General features: G+C 43.4%; 1 protein-coding gene across 3 annotated transcripts in view; it reads right to left on the bottom strand.

The window, feature by feature from the left end:
• SEC10 (exocyst complex component sec10) overlaps positions 1-15,115 on the bottom strand; it is a 106,395-nt gene that overhangs the window by 21,256 nt on the left and 70,024 nt on the right. For all 3 annotated transcript variants that reach the window (XM_087397432.1, XM_087397433.1, XM_087397431.1), the window contains 2 exons: positions 14,052-14,144; positions 13,675-13,821 (listed from right to left, as the gene is read on the bottom strand). In XM_087397432.1, coding sequence (XP_087253558.1) covers positions 13,675-13,821; positions 14,052-14,144 — 240 coding nt within the window. The remainder of the gene's footprint in view (positions 1-13,674; positions 13,822-14,051; positions 14,145-15,115) is intronic.

Here is a 15,115-nt window from a genome sequence, read left to right on the forward strand (position 1 = left end):
TGAAAATAGTGAAGCCCATCATCCTTTTAATGAGGCTTATGGGTAGTGATGAGGCATCCATTGGCAAAGTTTGTGAAGGGCCGACAAAATGATTAAAAATGTGAAGGAAGTGGTGACCATTCATGATAGGAAGCAAGAGTTAGTGGCCCTGGCAATGGAACGGTAAAACTCTTATCATTCGCCCTATGCTGCAGCTTATGTCTGAACGCAAGGAAATAAGATAGAAGGTGATGCAAGGATGGGAAAAGATATTGAACCAAATGGTATTAGATGCACAAGAGGAAAGGAAGGTTAAGGATGTGTTAACTTTTTATAGTAAAATTATGGAATTTATGCCTCCAAGGACGAATAGAGAGATATGTACAAGGTAGCATCAGCTCTATGGTGAAGGATACACCTTTCCTACAAGTTTGGCTATCTACGTTTTAAGTCAAGGAGCTAGTTCCTCCCCATGGGTGTGCATCAAAGAAAAGGAGCGGACTTGGGACACAAAAGGCCAATTGACCTTGTGCTTATGCATGCAAACTTGTGTTTGCTTTAGAAGATGAATGTTGGCTATAGCCATCAGGATTTCAATCGATGGAAGCAGGAGTATGGCCAAAACATTGTGCCTATGTATATCCATGGTTCATCGTAGATGATGGAAATCATGGACAGGAAGAAGCAGCTGGCATGAGCTATCATAATGGTGCACATTGAGATTGACCTCAAATCACTGCATCCTCTGGCCTATCCTTTATTATGCCATTTGGCAAGCTATTGTCAATTATCATTCTTGATTCATCTCCTCTACATATTTTTATTTGACTCTTGAGTTGAGACTTCAGTTTTCACGAATTCTAAGTTAAATAATTGAGTGTATTGAATTGAAACTCCAACTGTCAAGGTACAAAAAAGTGTATTTGTTGACGAGTAAGATGATACGGTGTACCCTTCTTATTCCCACTTCCTATGATTTTCTCCTTCCCATATCCGTTCCCCAAGGGATCCACTTTCTATTGGATTGCACCGTCCCTAGTAACCATGGGTGCATGGGGAAGCTGAGGCGCTTGCGACATAACTTCTTGTGGGAATCGCACACAAAATGCCCATGCCTGGAAACTATCTCGATGTTCCAGATGACTACCCCATCACATCGGCGATGTCAGTCCCGATCCTGCAACTCTGGAAACAGTGTTGTATCGTAGCAATTGGGAGCTTCTCGTGTCCTTTTTATGGCTTCAACTTTGCAGCCACAAATAGCAGTGGAACCCCCTTATTTTTTACCAATGCTACAAGACCAGAGGTTACGTATGATGGAGGAGTGACTAGGGGGTAGCTGGGGCGACCTACTTCACTTGAAGCAGCTCTTTCATGGACTCCCTCTCAAAAAAAGGTGCGGATCCCTTACACTTTGCTACAAGAGGAGGTACAGCATGCCATAGCAGTGATCTAGCAGCAACCAGACTTGCCCCCATAGAGCGGTTGGGCCAACCAAGTAGCAACAGCTATTCAAAGAAGCAATAAGGAGCTTTCGTCAAGGACTCCAGAGGCGACGGTCCCTTCAAGAGAGAGTAAGAGCACTAAGACGAGACTTGGCTTCCATAGAGAGACTCAAGGCAACAGAACATGTCCTCTCAATGGCTTGCAGACATGTATGAAAGCGCACACCTTGAGCTCCAAGACACAGAGATTCGTAGGGCAGAGTTCTCTTACCACTCCTCCAGGACACGCTAGGTCCAACAAGGGGAAAGGATGACAAAGTAGTTTTTTCAAATCATTGGCCCACAGTCAACAAGGACTCAGCTCCACTGTGAGCAAACAAGAGTGGACAGATCCGCTCAAACACTCAGGAGATCCTTGAGCGGATCACAGCCTCCTATCGCCAGTTGTACTAGTCAAACGAGGAGACACCAAGGATTCTTGCAGCCTGGGCTTCAGTGCTACCACACAATCCTCCATCGATCTCTCGGGCCTTCAACAGACAGATGGATGGTCCGTTCACAGGCAAGGAGCTCTCACACCCCCTCAAGGCCCTCCCACCACAAAGGTGCCCAAGCAAGGCACTGTTAGAATTATTATTATATTCTAGGCAGTGGCCAATGTATTGTAATAAGTAGGTTAGGCGCACTTTTCCCTCATTGAGGTTTTTTCCCCTAACCACAGTCCATCCCTAACTACGATTAGTGGATAGGGTAGGGTTTTGTCACTTAGACAAAACCCCTCACTCTCATTTTTATACTCACTCATTCGTCGCAATCCGTACAGATCCGTATGTCAGCCATACAGCTCCATTGCATTTCTCACCTGCAGCTCCTCAGGTATTCCGTACAGCGCCGCCAGTCGTGCAACGTACAGATTCCATACCTGACAACATTGCACCACACGTGCGAGTTCCGTCGTACAGTCCGTACCGTGCGTAAAGGGCCACCCCGTACAGCTATTGCATCAGCGCTATCATTCCGTACTCTGCTCATACACCTACCGTACAAACCCCATCATTGCACGGTATAACTGTTTCTGTACAAGTGTAGTTTAAGGTATTTGTGTACAGTGACCGTACACCGTACGATTCTGGTCAGTTGAAGCAGTCCGTATAATTGTTGGCTCTTGTCCTCTTGAAGGCACATTTTTGCATTGAGCCCTTGTTTGGCTGTGGATTCAAGCAGGCATTTCTTTGTAGTAGGTGAAATTTTGGGACTTTTGCGGGAGACTTGAAATTTGGGTGACACTTGGAGCTTCTGGTGAATTTGCCCCTATTTCTACTCAATTTCAGCTCAAAGATTGGGGCTTTTGGCTTTGCATTGCAATTTCAAGCATTTTTGGGCTTTCAATTAATTTGCCCACTTTTGGATGCAACTTCCCTCAAGAAATTGGGGCTTTTGGCATTCGGATACAATTTGGCAATTGAAAGACCCTTTGGGAGATTAGCAAGCAGATTTGGACTCAGTGTGAGTCAAATTGCATACTTTTGCCATTTTTTGCAGAATTTTGGGCATTTACAGAGCATTGTGGTGCATTTCAAGCCTTTGATAGGCTGCAACAGTAATTGTCACTATGGGCAAATTTTCTTTGGCAAACTCTGATTGTGCATTTTACATCCCAGGAAGGGATTTTACTTGTCTAGTTTGCTGTGTTTTTTTAGTTTTTCTAGCAAAAATGGCTCAGAACAACCCCAATAAGGTGTTTGGAGTCCTCACACAGGAGGATAAGTTGGATGGCACCAACTACTCCTTGTGGAGTTTTATGGTTCGCAACATCTTGGATGGCAGACATCTTTGGGATTATGTCAATGGAGATGAGGAAAGGCCAGAATCTGTGGCTACACCTGTCACTCCTACAGCTGGAGGCAAAGGTAGAGGTCAAAATGCAGCAAAAGTAATTGGAGCAGTTGCTATTGTAGTGGCTCCCACGACAGAGTAGAAAAGATGGGATTCTAGGGATGCACAAGCTCTTTCTGTGATTTCTCTTTCTGTCAAGAGATTCATTATTCCTCACGTTCGGTCATGCAAGATCTGAAAGGCAGCTTGGGAGATTTTATAGAGTATGTTTGCAGCAAGAAATGATGCCAAAGTTTCCTTCCTGAAGAGAGAGTTATCTCATACGCATATGGATGAGGGAGATTCCATGAATGCTCACCTCACAAAACTTCAGGATTTGAGGAAACAGTTGCTTAATATAGATGAAGTTATTCTGGATTCAGAGATGATTACCACCACTCTGAATTCCCTTCCTGAGTCCTATCTTGGTTTCCACACTCGCTGAATTTGTCATTGAGGGGGGACAGGAATCCTCTCTCTTTTCACGAGTAGGTAGGACTTGTATTGCAGGAAGAGCAGACAAGAAGAAATATGGCAACACGGGCTAGTAAGCATGCCATGCTTTCTAAGTTTAAGCCCAAAGAAAAAGGGCAGCAAAAGCAACATGCCAATCAGCCCGCACATCATCATAAAACTGATTCTAGACAGCCCTCTTATAAGGCTAAGGATGATGCAGATAACCCTAAAAAGAAGGGCATTTGTCACTACTGTAAGAAGCTAGGTCATTACATTGGTGAATGCAAGAAGCGCATAGCTAAAGAAAAGAAAAGGGATTCAGGTATGGCTGTCTCAGATGCATCAGCTCCTAATGCACATGATGGAGGGGATGTTACAGCCAACTTTGTGGAAGAGCACTATGCCTTTTTGTCTTGCATTTCAGATTTTTCAGTGGATAGTTCAGATACTACAACCACTATTGACGATGACCCATATGATTTCTTGACTTACAGTTATGACCCTTCAAAGGATGCATGCTCTCTCAGTGTCAATGAGACACTGAACACTTGGTATTTTGATAGTGGTGCTCCTAAGCACATCACTTCTAAGGAGATCCTTTTTTCATCTCTGCAACCACCAACTACTAAAAAGAAGGTGACATGTGCAAATAATCCTTCTTATTCAGTGTGTGGACCGGTAGACATCATCCTCACATCCATGGATGGCACAAATTTCAGAATTACAGCTGTTCTTTATGTGCCAAGTATAAAGAAGAGAATTTGCTTTCAATGTCCTCTCTCAATTGAGGAGGATTTCAGGTTATATTCGATGATGCTAAGTGTGCAGTCAGAGACAAAGAGAATGACTATGCTTTGATGTTGTCTAGCACTTTGTATCGGGGTCTTTTTCAGCTTGACATATATGAGAAAGGATCGGATCTTGCACTTTCAGTGAGCACTCCCACTGCTGCGATGCAGAATGCGAGGTTATGGCATGCTAGGTATGGATACATGAGCTATGGCAGCTTAATGACACTTCAGAAGCATGCTATGGTTGATGCATTGCCTGCTTTAAAGTCACCCCCTCCTCATGCATGTGAGGGATGCATCCTTGACAAGATGCATAGATTTCCTTTTAAGAAGGATGGTGCAGTAAGAGCTACTCGAAAATTACAGTTCATACATAGTGATGTCTGGGGTTCCATCAGGACACCTGCTTTTGGTGGTTATCTCTATTATGTTACATTCATAGATGACTTCACCAATTACACTTGGGTCTAGAGCCTTTATGCAAAATCAAAAGTGTTTATGCATTTCAAACACTTCGTGGCTACGGTTGAGAATAAGACAACACTCAAGGTGCAGACACTTCGCACAGATAGAGGGGGGGAGAATATGTCTCATGAGTTTGAGGCATTTTTGAAGAAGAAAGGTATCACGGATCAGCTTACAGTGAGGCTTACACCTCAGCAAAATAGCAAAGCTGAGCGCAAGAATCGCACTCTTATGGAGATGGATATGCATGCTTACCAGTAAGAAGTTGACTCACAAGTTTTGGCTCGAAGGCCTCATGTGTGCAAATTATGTTTTGAATCAGGCTCCCACAAAGGCTTTGAAGACAATCACTCCCTATGAGGCATGGCATGGGAGAAATCCTTCAGTGGATCACTTCAGCGTTTTTTGTTGTGTTGCATATGCCCCATGTGCCTGTGGAGTTTCGACATAAGTTGTCAGATAAGGCACATAAATGCATTTATGTTGGGTATACCATATAGTGCACAAAGCCAGGGCTATCGTCTCTACAATCCTCCTTCTCACAATGTTTTTGTGAGTAGAGATGTCATATTTTTAGAGAATTCAGCATACACATGCTGAATTTACTATTCTGGCTTCTTCAGATTATATTTTTGAGGGGATGTTTCCTATAGCATTTGGTTCCCAAGCTGAGGCTCATGCTGAAAATCAGAATTTACAGCAACCTCCTCCTAATCCACATGCCCCGATTCAGCTACATGCTAATTTTGTACCTCCACAGGGTGTAGATGAAGTCGTCAGGCAAGAGATTCAAGAGATACACGCAGCCAAAACAATTCCGAATTGGTTGCTACAGACTCTCAGGGAGAGTAGGCTTGAGGCACCTTTGCCTAGCAGGACTCGTAGTGCAGTAAGGCACGCAGGGGGGGGCTCTTTCTATTGAGACAGCTTATGCAGGTACTCTTCTTGATGAAGAAGAACCTGACTCTTTTGAAGAAACCAAGATAATGTGGATTGGATGCATGCTATGCACAATGAATTCCAGTCCATTGAGAGAAATCAGACTTGGGATGTTGTGGATTTGCTACCAGGTAAGCATGCCATTGGTACCAAATGGGTTTTCAAAGTGAAAAGGAAGCCAGATGGGTCCATTGATCAATACAAACCATGGCAGATTGCCAAGGCTATGCACAGAAGAAGCGCATAGATTATGAGGGCACATCTGCTCCTACATCCCCGACGACCACCATCAGGTCAGTTATTGCCATGGCTGCAAATTTTGTTTGGAATGTCCATCAGTTAGACATAAAAACAGCTTTCCTTAATGGAGACTTGCAAGAAGAGGTTTATGTCAAACAACCTCCTGGTGGATTTGAACTTTCTGGCAATGCAGTTCCAGTTTACAAGCTGAACAAAGTTTTATATGGGCTGAAACAAGCCCCACATGCATGGTATGCCAAGATTGATGTATTCCTATCAAGTAAGGGTTTACATAATAGTCCCACGGAAAACACCCTCTACATCAAGAAGGATGGGGGGGATATTTTGGTCATCATTCTTTATGTAGATGACATGCTGCTCATAGGTCAAATGAGGAAATAATTGCAGATTTCAAAGCTGAGTTGAAAGCTTAATTTGACATGACAAATTTAGGCATGTTAAATTTTTTTTTGGGGATCCAATTTATACAAGACAAGCGTGGCATCGTTATGTCTCAATCCAAGTATCTACAAAAGCTCTTGGATAGGTTCAACATGCATGATTGTAAGCCTATAGCCACTCCCATGGAGCCAGGGCTGAAGCTTACTATGTATGATGCAGGTGAATCAGTGGATGTCACACTTTACAGCCGGGCTGTTGGATGCCTCATCTATTTGTGCAATACTAGGCCCAATATTTAGTATGCACTATCTCAGGTGAGCAGATATATGCACAGCCCAAAGACAACACATTGGCAGGCTGTAAAACTCATCTTCCATTATTTGCAAGGCACAAAGTCTTATGGCTTGATGTTTCCCGGGGGGGTAACTTGTAGATGCATGCTTACAATGATTCAGATTGAGCTGAAGACTATGATACCAGGCAGTCCACTAGTGGTAATTGTTTCTTTTTGGGCAAAGCTTGCATTTCTTGGCTGAGCAAGAAGCAATCTACAATGGCTACTTCCTCATGTGAAGCTGAGTACAGGGCAGCTTTCACAGCGACAGTTGAATGTGTTTGGCTGCGTCGTTTGTTCGCTGATCTTCGTCTCTTATTGGAGGGTCCTTCTCCAATTCTCACTAATAGTCAGAGTGCTAGAGCAGTGGCAAAGAATCCTGTGTTTCATGCTCGCACGAAGCACATTGAGGTTCATTATCATTATGTCAGAGAGAAGTAGCATGCAGGGGAGATCAGTATGATCATGTGTCAACACATGACAATGTTGCACACATCTTCACCAAAGTACTTCCACGTGAGAAGTTTGAGGCATTTCGCAGTGCCCTAAACTTATCTCCTTTTGGTGATTGATCATTACCTTGTACACCAAATCGGCACTGCAGGGGGGTGTTAGAATTATTATTATATTCTAGGCAGTGGCCAATGTATAGTAATAAGTAGGTTAGGGGGACTTTTCCCTCATTGAGGTTTTTTCCCCTAACCACAGTGCAATCCCTAACTACGGTTAGTGGATAGGATAGGGTATTGTCACTTAGACAAAACCCCTCACTCTCATTTTTGTACTCACTCATTCTATTCAGTTATTCAGTACACTTACGTTTGCTCTCACTCTTGCTCATTGCTCCCCTTTGTCTCACAGGCACGTGACTCCGTCCTCCTTCAGATGTTGTTGAAAGTGCATTTGTGCTCTCTAGCAGTTCGCCTTCTAGGAGATTTCTTGACTACGGATTACTTCCCCAAACGATTAATCGTGGCCGGAATTGTTTAATCCCGAAAGACAAAGACCGATCAGATATACGACAATGGCGCCTTATTACCTCCTTGTGACAAATGATGACAAGAGAGCTTTCCTTTCAAGCTTCCACCCAGACACGAGTTCTCAAGAGTTCTCCAAGCGTGAGAGTCTCTTTTTCATTCGCCTCCTCTCTCTTCTTCTACCTTGGAGTTCTCTCTAAAACTCTCACTCTAAGATGAATGCATTTCTCCCATGCCCTTGATTATGCAAGCATTGTCAAGCCCTTTGGTTTCCCGCCTCATCATAACCAAGTCATGGGCTTCTGAATTTATGGTTGACGCAACATTTGCTTCTCCTTAAGAATGGTTACATCCTCGAGAACAAAGTTAGGAAACTTCCTCTGGAGCTTGCTTATCCTTTCCCATGTTGAACTCTCTCAATAATATTTCCAATGAGATTGTCATATTCTCCTTCCTTCTTGTTTTGCCTACTTACATTAAAAACTAGATGATCCTTCTAGTAAAGGCTAAAGTTCTCCAAAATGATCCACAATACCTAGGAGATAATTTTAGACATTTACCCATCTTTAAAAATTATGGCATCCTAAGATAAACTTTCTCATTTTCTTCAAAATCCAACTTTCTACAGTGTGGGTTTGCATAACTTCTTGCTCTATTTGAGCCTTCCTACTACTATCTTTAGCTAATTTAAGCGTTTGATTCATATCTTCAAGAAAGTCTCTAGTGCTTGAATCTTCTCTTTTTAGAGTCCCACTGAAATTGGGGCTCTAGGTTGAAATCCATACATCATCATAATGTGTTGCAGATATCATAGCCAAAGAGCATCTGAGATGTGGTGTGATGTGTTGTAACTAGGAGATCTAGTATTGGTTTGATGTTTGAGTGCCATGTGTCACCATGGGACTCATCCCATATGCACGTGGTGCTAGTATGTGTGTTTGTAGCCTATAAAGGCTTGTACTTCACTTGTCTCGTAATTCATTTGATGATGATGATGAACGAATGAGAGCCTTTCATGGTGTCTACATTTGAGTCTCTCCCTAGTCTCTCTCTCTCTCACTCTCACCATGTTTCTAACATGGTATTAGAGCAGGTCAGTCCTTCCCTAACTCGCCCTGCCACATCATCATCTTCTCCAATCTAACCCTAACTCTGCTCAGCCGCCTCTCGTATGCAGTCCGCTCATTTCCTCTATCTCTTCCTTTCAGCTATTTCGCCTCTATTCTGCCTCCTCTATAGCCGACCGCCTCTTTTCTTCTGCTCTCTGTACCCGCCTAAAGTTTCTCCACAGCTTGCATGTGCATTTTGGAGCTCTAGGCGCCCTTGATGGCCTGACAGCCTGCTGGTCAGCACTTCATTCAAGACGCATCTGCATGTGTGGAGGTTTTCATAGCCAAAATCAGCATCCCATTGCTGCTGCAGCATAGCCGACCACCTGTGTGCATCTTTTGCAGAAGTTCGAGCTCTTTGAAGGCATTTCTGACCTGTTTTGAGGCTGCTGCTGCATAACCGCCTACAATAGAGACTTCTCAGAACTGTTCTGAGGCTTCCAGCATTTGCTGGTTATTCTTTTCCGTTTGCTGCCCACCTTCACGAAGCCATTTTTGCATCATGACTTCCTTGTCAGCTAGTTCCTTGCTCATGGAGAAGTTCAAGGGGGAAGGCTTTCCCACATGGCAAACCAAGATACAGGTACTCCTTATGCGTGAAGGAGTTTGGGATGTTGAGGACGACAAAGTTGATACACTTGATCAGCAACAAAGCAAGTTATGGAAGCAGCAAAATGCAAAAGCCATTGCAACATCATACCATTCAGGCCGAGTTTGGTGCTTCTCCACTCCAGCTAGATGCAGCCTTTCAGACCATCACATATCTACACCAGGTTAGATCACATGGGGACTACACATCAGGGAGGTAGAGGTTGCCATGGTTGGCTCTCGATTCCTCCATGAGGTTGGCTACAGAGGGAGACGAGCGAGGCTGGTATGCACGGACTCACAGATGGTTTGTGAGACTGGGGTTTCACATCGATAGGACACCTCCTTTTCAGTACAGTTTGGATGCCCCTCCGGTACTCCCAACCACCATCCCGATCGGGCCACTCACCAACCAGGTCATTCGAGAGGATCTCCTGCAGCTACACACCTTTAGGACCTGGTTAGAGCCGAGGGACCTTCCAGTGAAGCTGATCTTTTACAAAGATCACTGTCTTCGTATTTTGGAGGAGGAATTCATCACGCCACCGGGATACAAAGAGCTTCACATGCCTCACTCACTACGGATCTCCATCGGACAGTTTTGGGTATCGTCACACGCCTCCGCATAGAGAGCAGTAGAGTAGAGGGGATTCCTAGAAAGCATTGCATATGCACATTGTGCGACTGTCAGGAGGTTGAGTCGGGGGAGCATTTCATTTTTAGGTGCCTAGTGCACTACGAGATCCGAGGTCGCTACCACTATCTCTTCAGAGACGGCTTCGGGCTCCTTTCCATGTTCCTCGCCTACCCAGATCAGAGATGCCTAGCCGCCTTCATTCACGAGGAGGTCCGACACAGAGAGTACTTACTCAAGCGATGGGGCTTGGCCACACCACCAGACACCTCTCAGAGCAGGATCACAGAGTTCTTCCCATCGAGTGATATTGATCCTCCAGTCTCTAGACGCAGACGTGACAGAGACCCCGACCTGACGATCGTAGCACGACACACGAGGCATCAAGGGGACATACAGATCACTCTAGGGGACCTCTCGTCATTGTTTAGACCCGGGGCACGCCCCACGGGAGTCACAGTGGCTCTGGTCTTGCATCGAGCCTCCTCCAAGAGACCAAGACGCACGGCACCCCTTAACAGACGCCAGCGTCCCATCACCGGCTATGCACCAGCCAAGGTGACATGACATACGGAGGATTCCACTCCCACTCCAGTCTTTTTTCTTTTCATTGTCACACTCAGATGTATTTGATTATGTATGATCAGACTTAGGACTCAGCACGGGTGATGATGCTCGTTTAGTAGCTCCACCCTTACTGTGATTTGTATCAGGTTTTCTTTCAGTCTCATGGACCCATCAGTCTTCCGAAGACTCTAATAAAATTTCTGTCTTTCTTTCCTTCTTATCTTTTCGGGACCTATTCTTGAGATATAATATATCCCATGTACCTTACTTCTTTTGCAAAGAATTCCCAAATTCTTTATAAAAAAGAGTGTTATCTCTATTTTCTCAAATGGTCCATATGCTTTTTTCTCATTTTACTATAGTAAGGATATCATCTAAGAATACTACATCAAATTCTCCTAAATATGGCCTCAAGACACCATGCATAAGTTTCATAGAAGTTGCCTACATCATTGGTTAAACCAACTGGCATTACTCTAAATTGATGATGCTCATACCTAATATGAAATGATGTTTTAGGAACATCCTCTTCTCTAACTCGTACTCGATGATATCGCGATCTTAAGTCAACGTTAGTAAAAAATCTAGCTGCTTGCAATTGATCAAAGAGCTCATCAATGCAAGTCATGGGATACTTATTTTGTACTGTGATTTTATTTAAAGCTCAGTAATCTATGCATAAACGCATAGTACCATCCTTTTTATTTACTAGTAATACTGGTGAAGGCCAAGGTGAGCTACTTCGTTGAATTTGTCCATTTCTAATATGTTTAATCAGTAGAAGCATATTCATGCTTTTCAACAACATCAAGTAAAAGTTTACTTCTTTTAGATGCAAAAGAAATAAAATCATCCAAAAACCTGAGTTCAGAAATATATACCTCACACTCTTGTTAGTGTAAAGTAGTTCAAATCCCATCGAATTAAGTGGACAATCAAGTAGATCGTGTTTCTCCCCCAAGATCTCTAACTCGTACTCGATGATATCGAGATCTTAAGTCAACGTTAGTAAAATATCTAGCCGCTTGCAATTGATCAAAGAGCTCATCAATGCAAGTCATAGGATACTTATTATGCACTATGATTTTATTTAAAGCTCGGTAATCTATGCATAAACGCATAGTACCATCCTTTTTATTTACCAATAATACTGGTGAAGGCCAAGGTGAGCTACTTGGTTGAATTTGGCCATTTCTAATATGTTTAATCAGTAGAAGCATATTTATGCTTTTCAACAACATCAAGTTAAAGTTTACTTCTTTTAGATGCAAAAGAAATAAAATCATCCAAAAACCTGAGTTCGGAAATATATATATCACACTCTTGTTGGTGAAAAGTCGTTCAAATCCCATCGAATTAAGTGGACAATCAAGTAGATCGTGTTCCCCCCCCAAGATCTAGAAGACTCTACCATGTTTTTCAAAAATGATGGAGAAATTTAAATAACTCCACTCAAGCTATGCCAAGACTATACAACCATTCTTCACAAAGGATAACATATGTTCTGTCGAGACACATAATTTGGAAATCCGAGGCATCCTAAGAGCCTTAAATGTCCACCTCTAGACTATGTATCATGGTGACCAAACTTTCTTTTCACTGTCCTTTGCAAGATAGACCACATGTTTATGGGCGCTTGACTCTATCACCAAGCTATAAATACTCCAAAGTCAAAGTTCTAGTTCACCATTTATTGATCATAATTAATTGACCATTTATTTAGTTATGTTCAAAGAGTAATATTTATTTGGTCAAAGATACTTAACCTCGATTAAGTAAGCCTAACCCCGGTTAGAAAAACTTGGCTTCGGCCAAGATGGTTAACCACGGTTAACCAAAGAACCAAAGTGCTGACTTTGGTCAGAGAGTGTTGACTTCGATCAACTAGACTTAGCTTACGTCAAGAGGGTTAGCTTCACTTAACCAAGATATTCCAACCTCGGTTAGAGAGACTTGGCCATAATTAAGACACTTCAACTGATGGTCAGGCCTTAATTACAACTAAGACGATTGACCTCGGTCGACTAAAGAATTTCTTCTATGTTATAAGCACATGTTTGCTTGGTGGGGACGCCCACGGTGACTAGGATTAGTCCATAGATTATTATTTGCATGCAATGCGCTAACCATTAACGGGTGCCATGGTTGTGCACTTCAGTTAATGATTGTAGGTACCAAGAGGGATTGAACGCCTGAGCGATATGGAACCTAGCAAGCGACCAGGAATGGTTCATGTGACCAAGTGCTACGAAGATCCCAGAAATTGGCCTTCGAGGAATGTAATTAAGGCTAGTCTAGCATTTGGACACTCGGCATGTTGCCAAAAGAAATGAGCCTTGAGCTCCGTTGTAATTTGATTCATGTATAATTTTCTGAAAAGCAGCCCCTGAGCTGAACTCTTGTACTCATATCCTTTTTATTGAATAAAGACCTTCGGGGGGGTCCAACCCGACAATTTGTCCTAGGCCCTAGTGCTATGTATGAGAGAGAGAGAGAGAGAGAGAGAGAGAGAGAGACTCCCACTCCATCTGTGCAAAAGATATGACTTTAGAATTGCATCCCTGTTAGAGTTCTACAGATATGGCCCAAGATTTTAGGTCTTTGGGCATTTTGAGTCTTTAACTCCATGGAAGAACAATTTATTGTCTTGGAAATAACTTTTTATGTGCTTAATCACAGGATTTCCCAATGCCCAATAATTTTTCTAGACTGAGAGCTGAAACATTTTCAAAACAATTTCAAATCTGCTGCAGAACTTTTAACTTCTCAACTTGTGTGGAAATTGCATATCTTCATAAAACAACACCTACATAGGAGTACACTTTACAACATCTTACTAAACGTTACTGCAGAGAATCTGAATTTACGCTTACCTCAGCTATGACTGTGTCAATGCATTGTTGCAACCCTTTTAAGGCAGCAGTCTCAGCATTTGACATGGCTGCTGCCATTTCTTCACAACATGCTGCATGTGCCCCATCCACCGGCAACAGCAATCGGGCAATAGCAGTGACAAAGTGCTTTATTCAAGAGACAAACAGCAGTCAAAACTTCATCAGCTCTGCAAAAATTCCATGTCTTCACAACCTGACACCTAAATCTAATGTTAAACATGGAAACATGTTCTGCAAATATATGCTCTTAATAAACACGGTTAAGATCCTGCTGCGAATTCTGAGATCTTTGGGAGAAATGGGGGGCCACTTAAGAACATTCACACCAGCCATCTAGTAGAAAGTATGGGTCAAACCTGCTGAACCATGGAAACATTTGTAGTGGAACGTTGCACTGCTACCATGAAGGCCCTAAAGCTACTCTCCCCTGCAGCAGCAGCCGCTTCAGCCTGCATATGCACATTGTTCATGTAAGCACTTGTTCTCTGTATAAATATGTGTTACTATGACACAATTGAAGTTCTTATTGCCTGCAAATAACACCACTCTAATTTCCTGCTGAGGTATGATGTACGTATGTATGCATGTATATGTATGTATGCATGGATGTATGTGAGCTGCTTCGGAAAATTCTCCTACAGCCTTTTGCAATACGAAGACACAACCGCCCCTAATATGATGTGAAAACTCAACCTGATCTCAGGAATCCTTAATAACTGAAAAACTGAAAGCTGAGACTCAGTCCGGTGGGCTGCGAGGATATCCCACATCTGTGTTTGGTGAGCAGTCTCGCGCTATTAGTGGAGGACGTGGTCTCCTAAATCTCTGGATCCGACGGGCTTATCAAGGGTGATGCCTCGTCTCTAGCAGTCCCCTCTGAGGAGAGCTGAGATAGGCTGGACCTAAATCGTGCATGCTCTAGTCACTCTCTGTGGCGTGTGTGATCTCTGCGTCCCTCAGTCGACAGCATCATGTCGGCTCTCTCTGTTGATCCATACTACCCTCATATCAGCTAGCTCCTCCTCCTCCGCCTCACTGTGTCCTGACACTAACTCATATGCTTAAAAATCCGTGACATGCCTCTATGCTCGGTCGGCTTGTGGCATTGTGGCCTCAAGCTGCTCTTTTATCTATCGCAGTAGTGTCTCCCTATGTCATCGCATCTCAATCACATAGAGCCGAATGCAGACCTGGTCATGGAAGTGGAACAAACCAAAGTTGTGTCCCTCCTAAAAGAGGCAGTGGTATCGTCCCCGGATCTCAAGTATGATGGAAGATGCATAGAAAAAGCTCCTCTGTCTCAATCTCCCCCAGCGTGCATAGCCTGCAAACCATCTGCTCTCTAGGTATGCATGCACAGCTACCTGCCTCAATCCTCAGCTGATGGGATGAGACCCGCATTTGTCCAATGGCAAACCCC

The sequence above is a fragment of the Dipteris shenzhenensis genome, chromosome 26 (genome assembly GCF_047967505.1).
Source record: "Dipteris shenzhenensis isolate YYH24624 ecotype China chromosome 26, Dip_SZ_1.0, whole genome shotgun sequence".
In the NCBI taxonomy this organism is placed as follows: Eukaryota; Viridiplantae; Streptophyta; class Polypodiopsida; order Gleicheniales; family Dipteridaceae; genus Dipteris; species Dipteris shenzhenensis.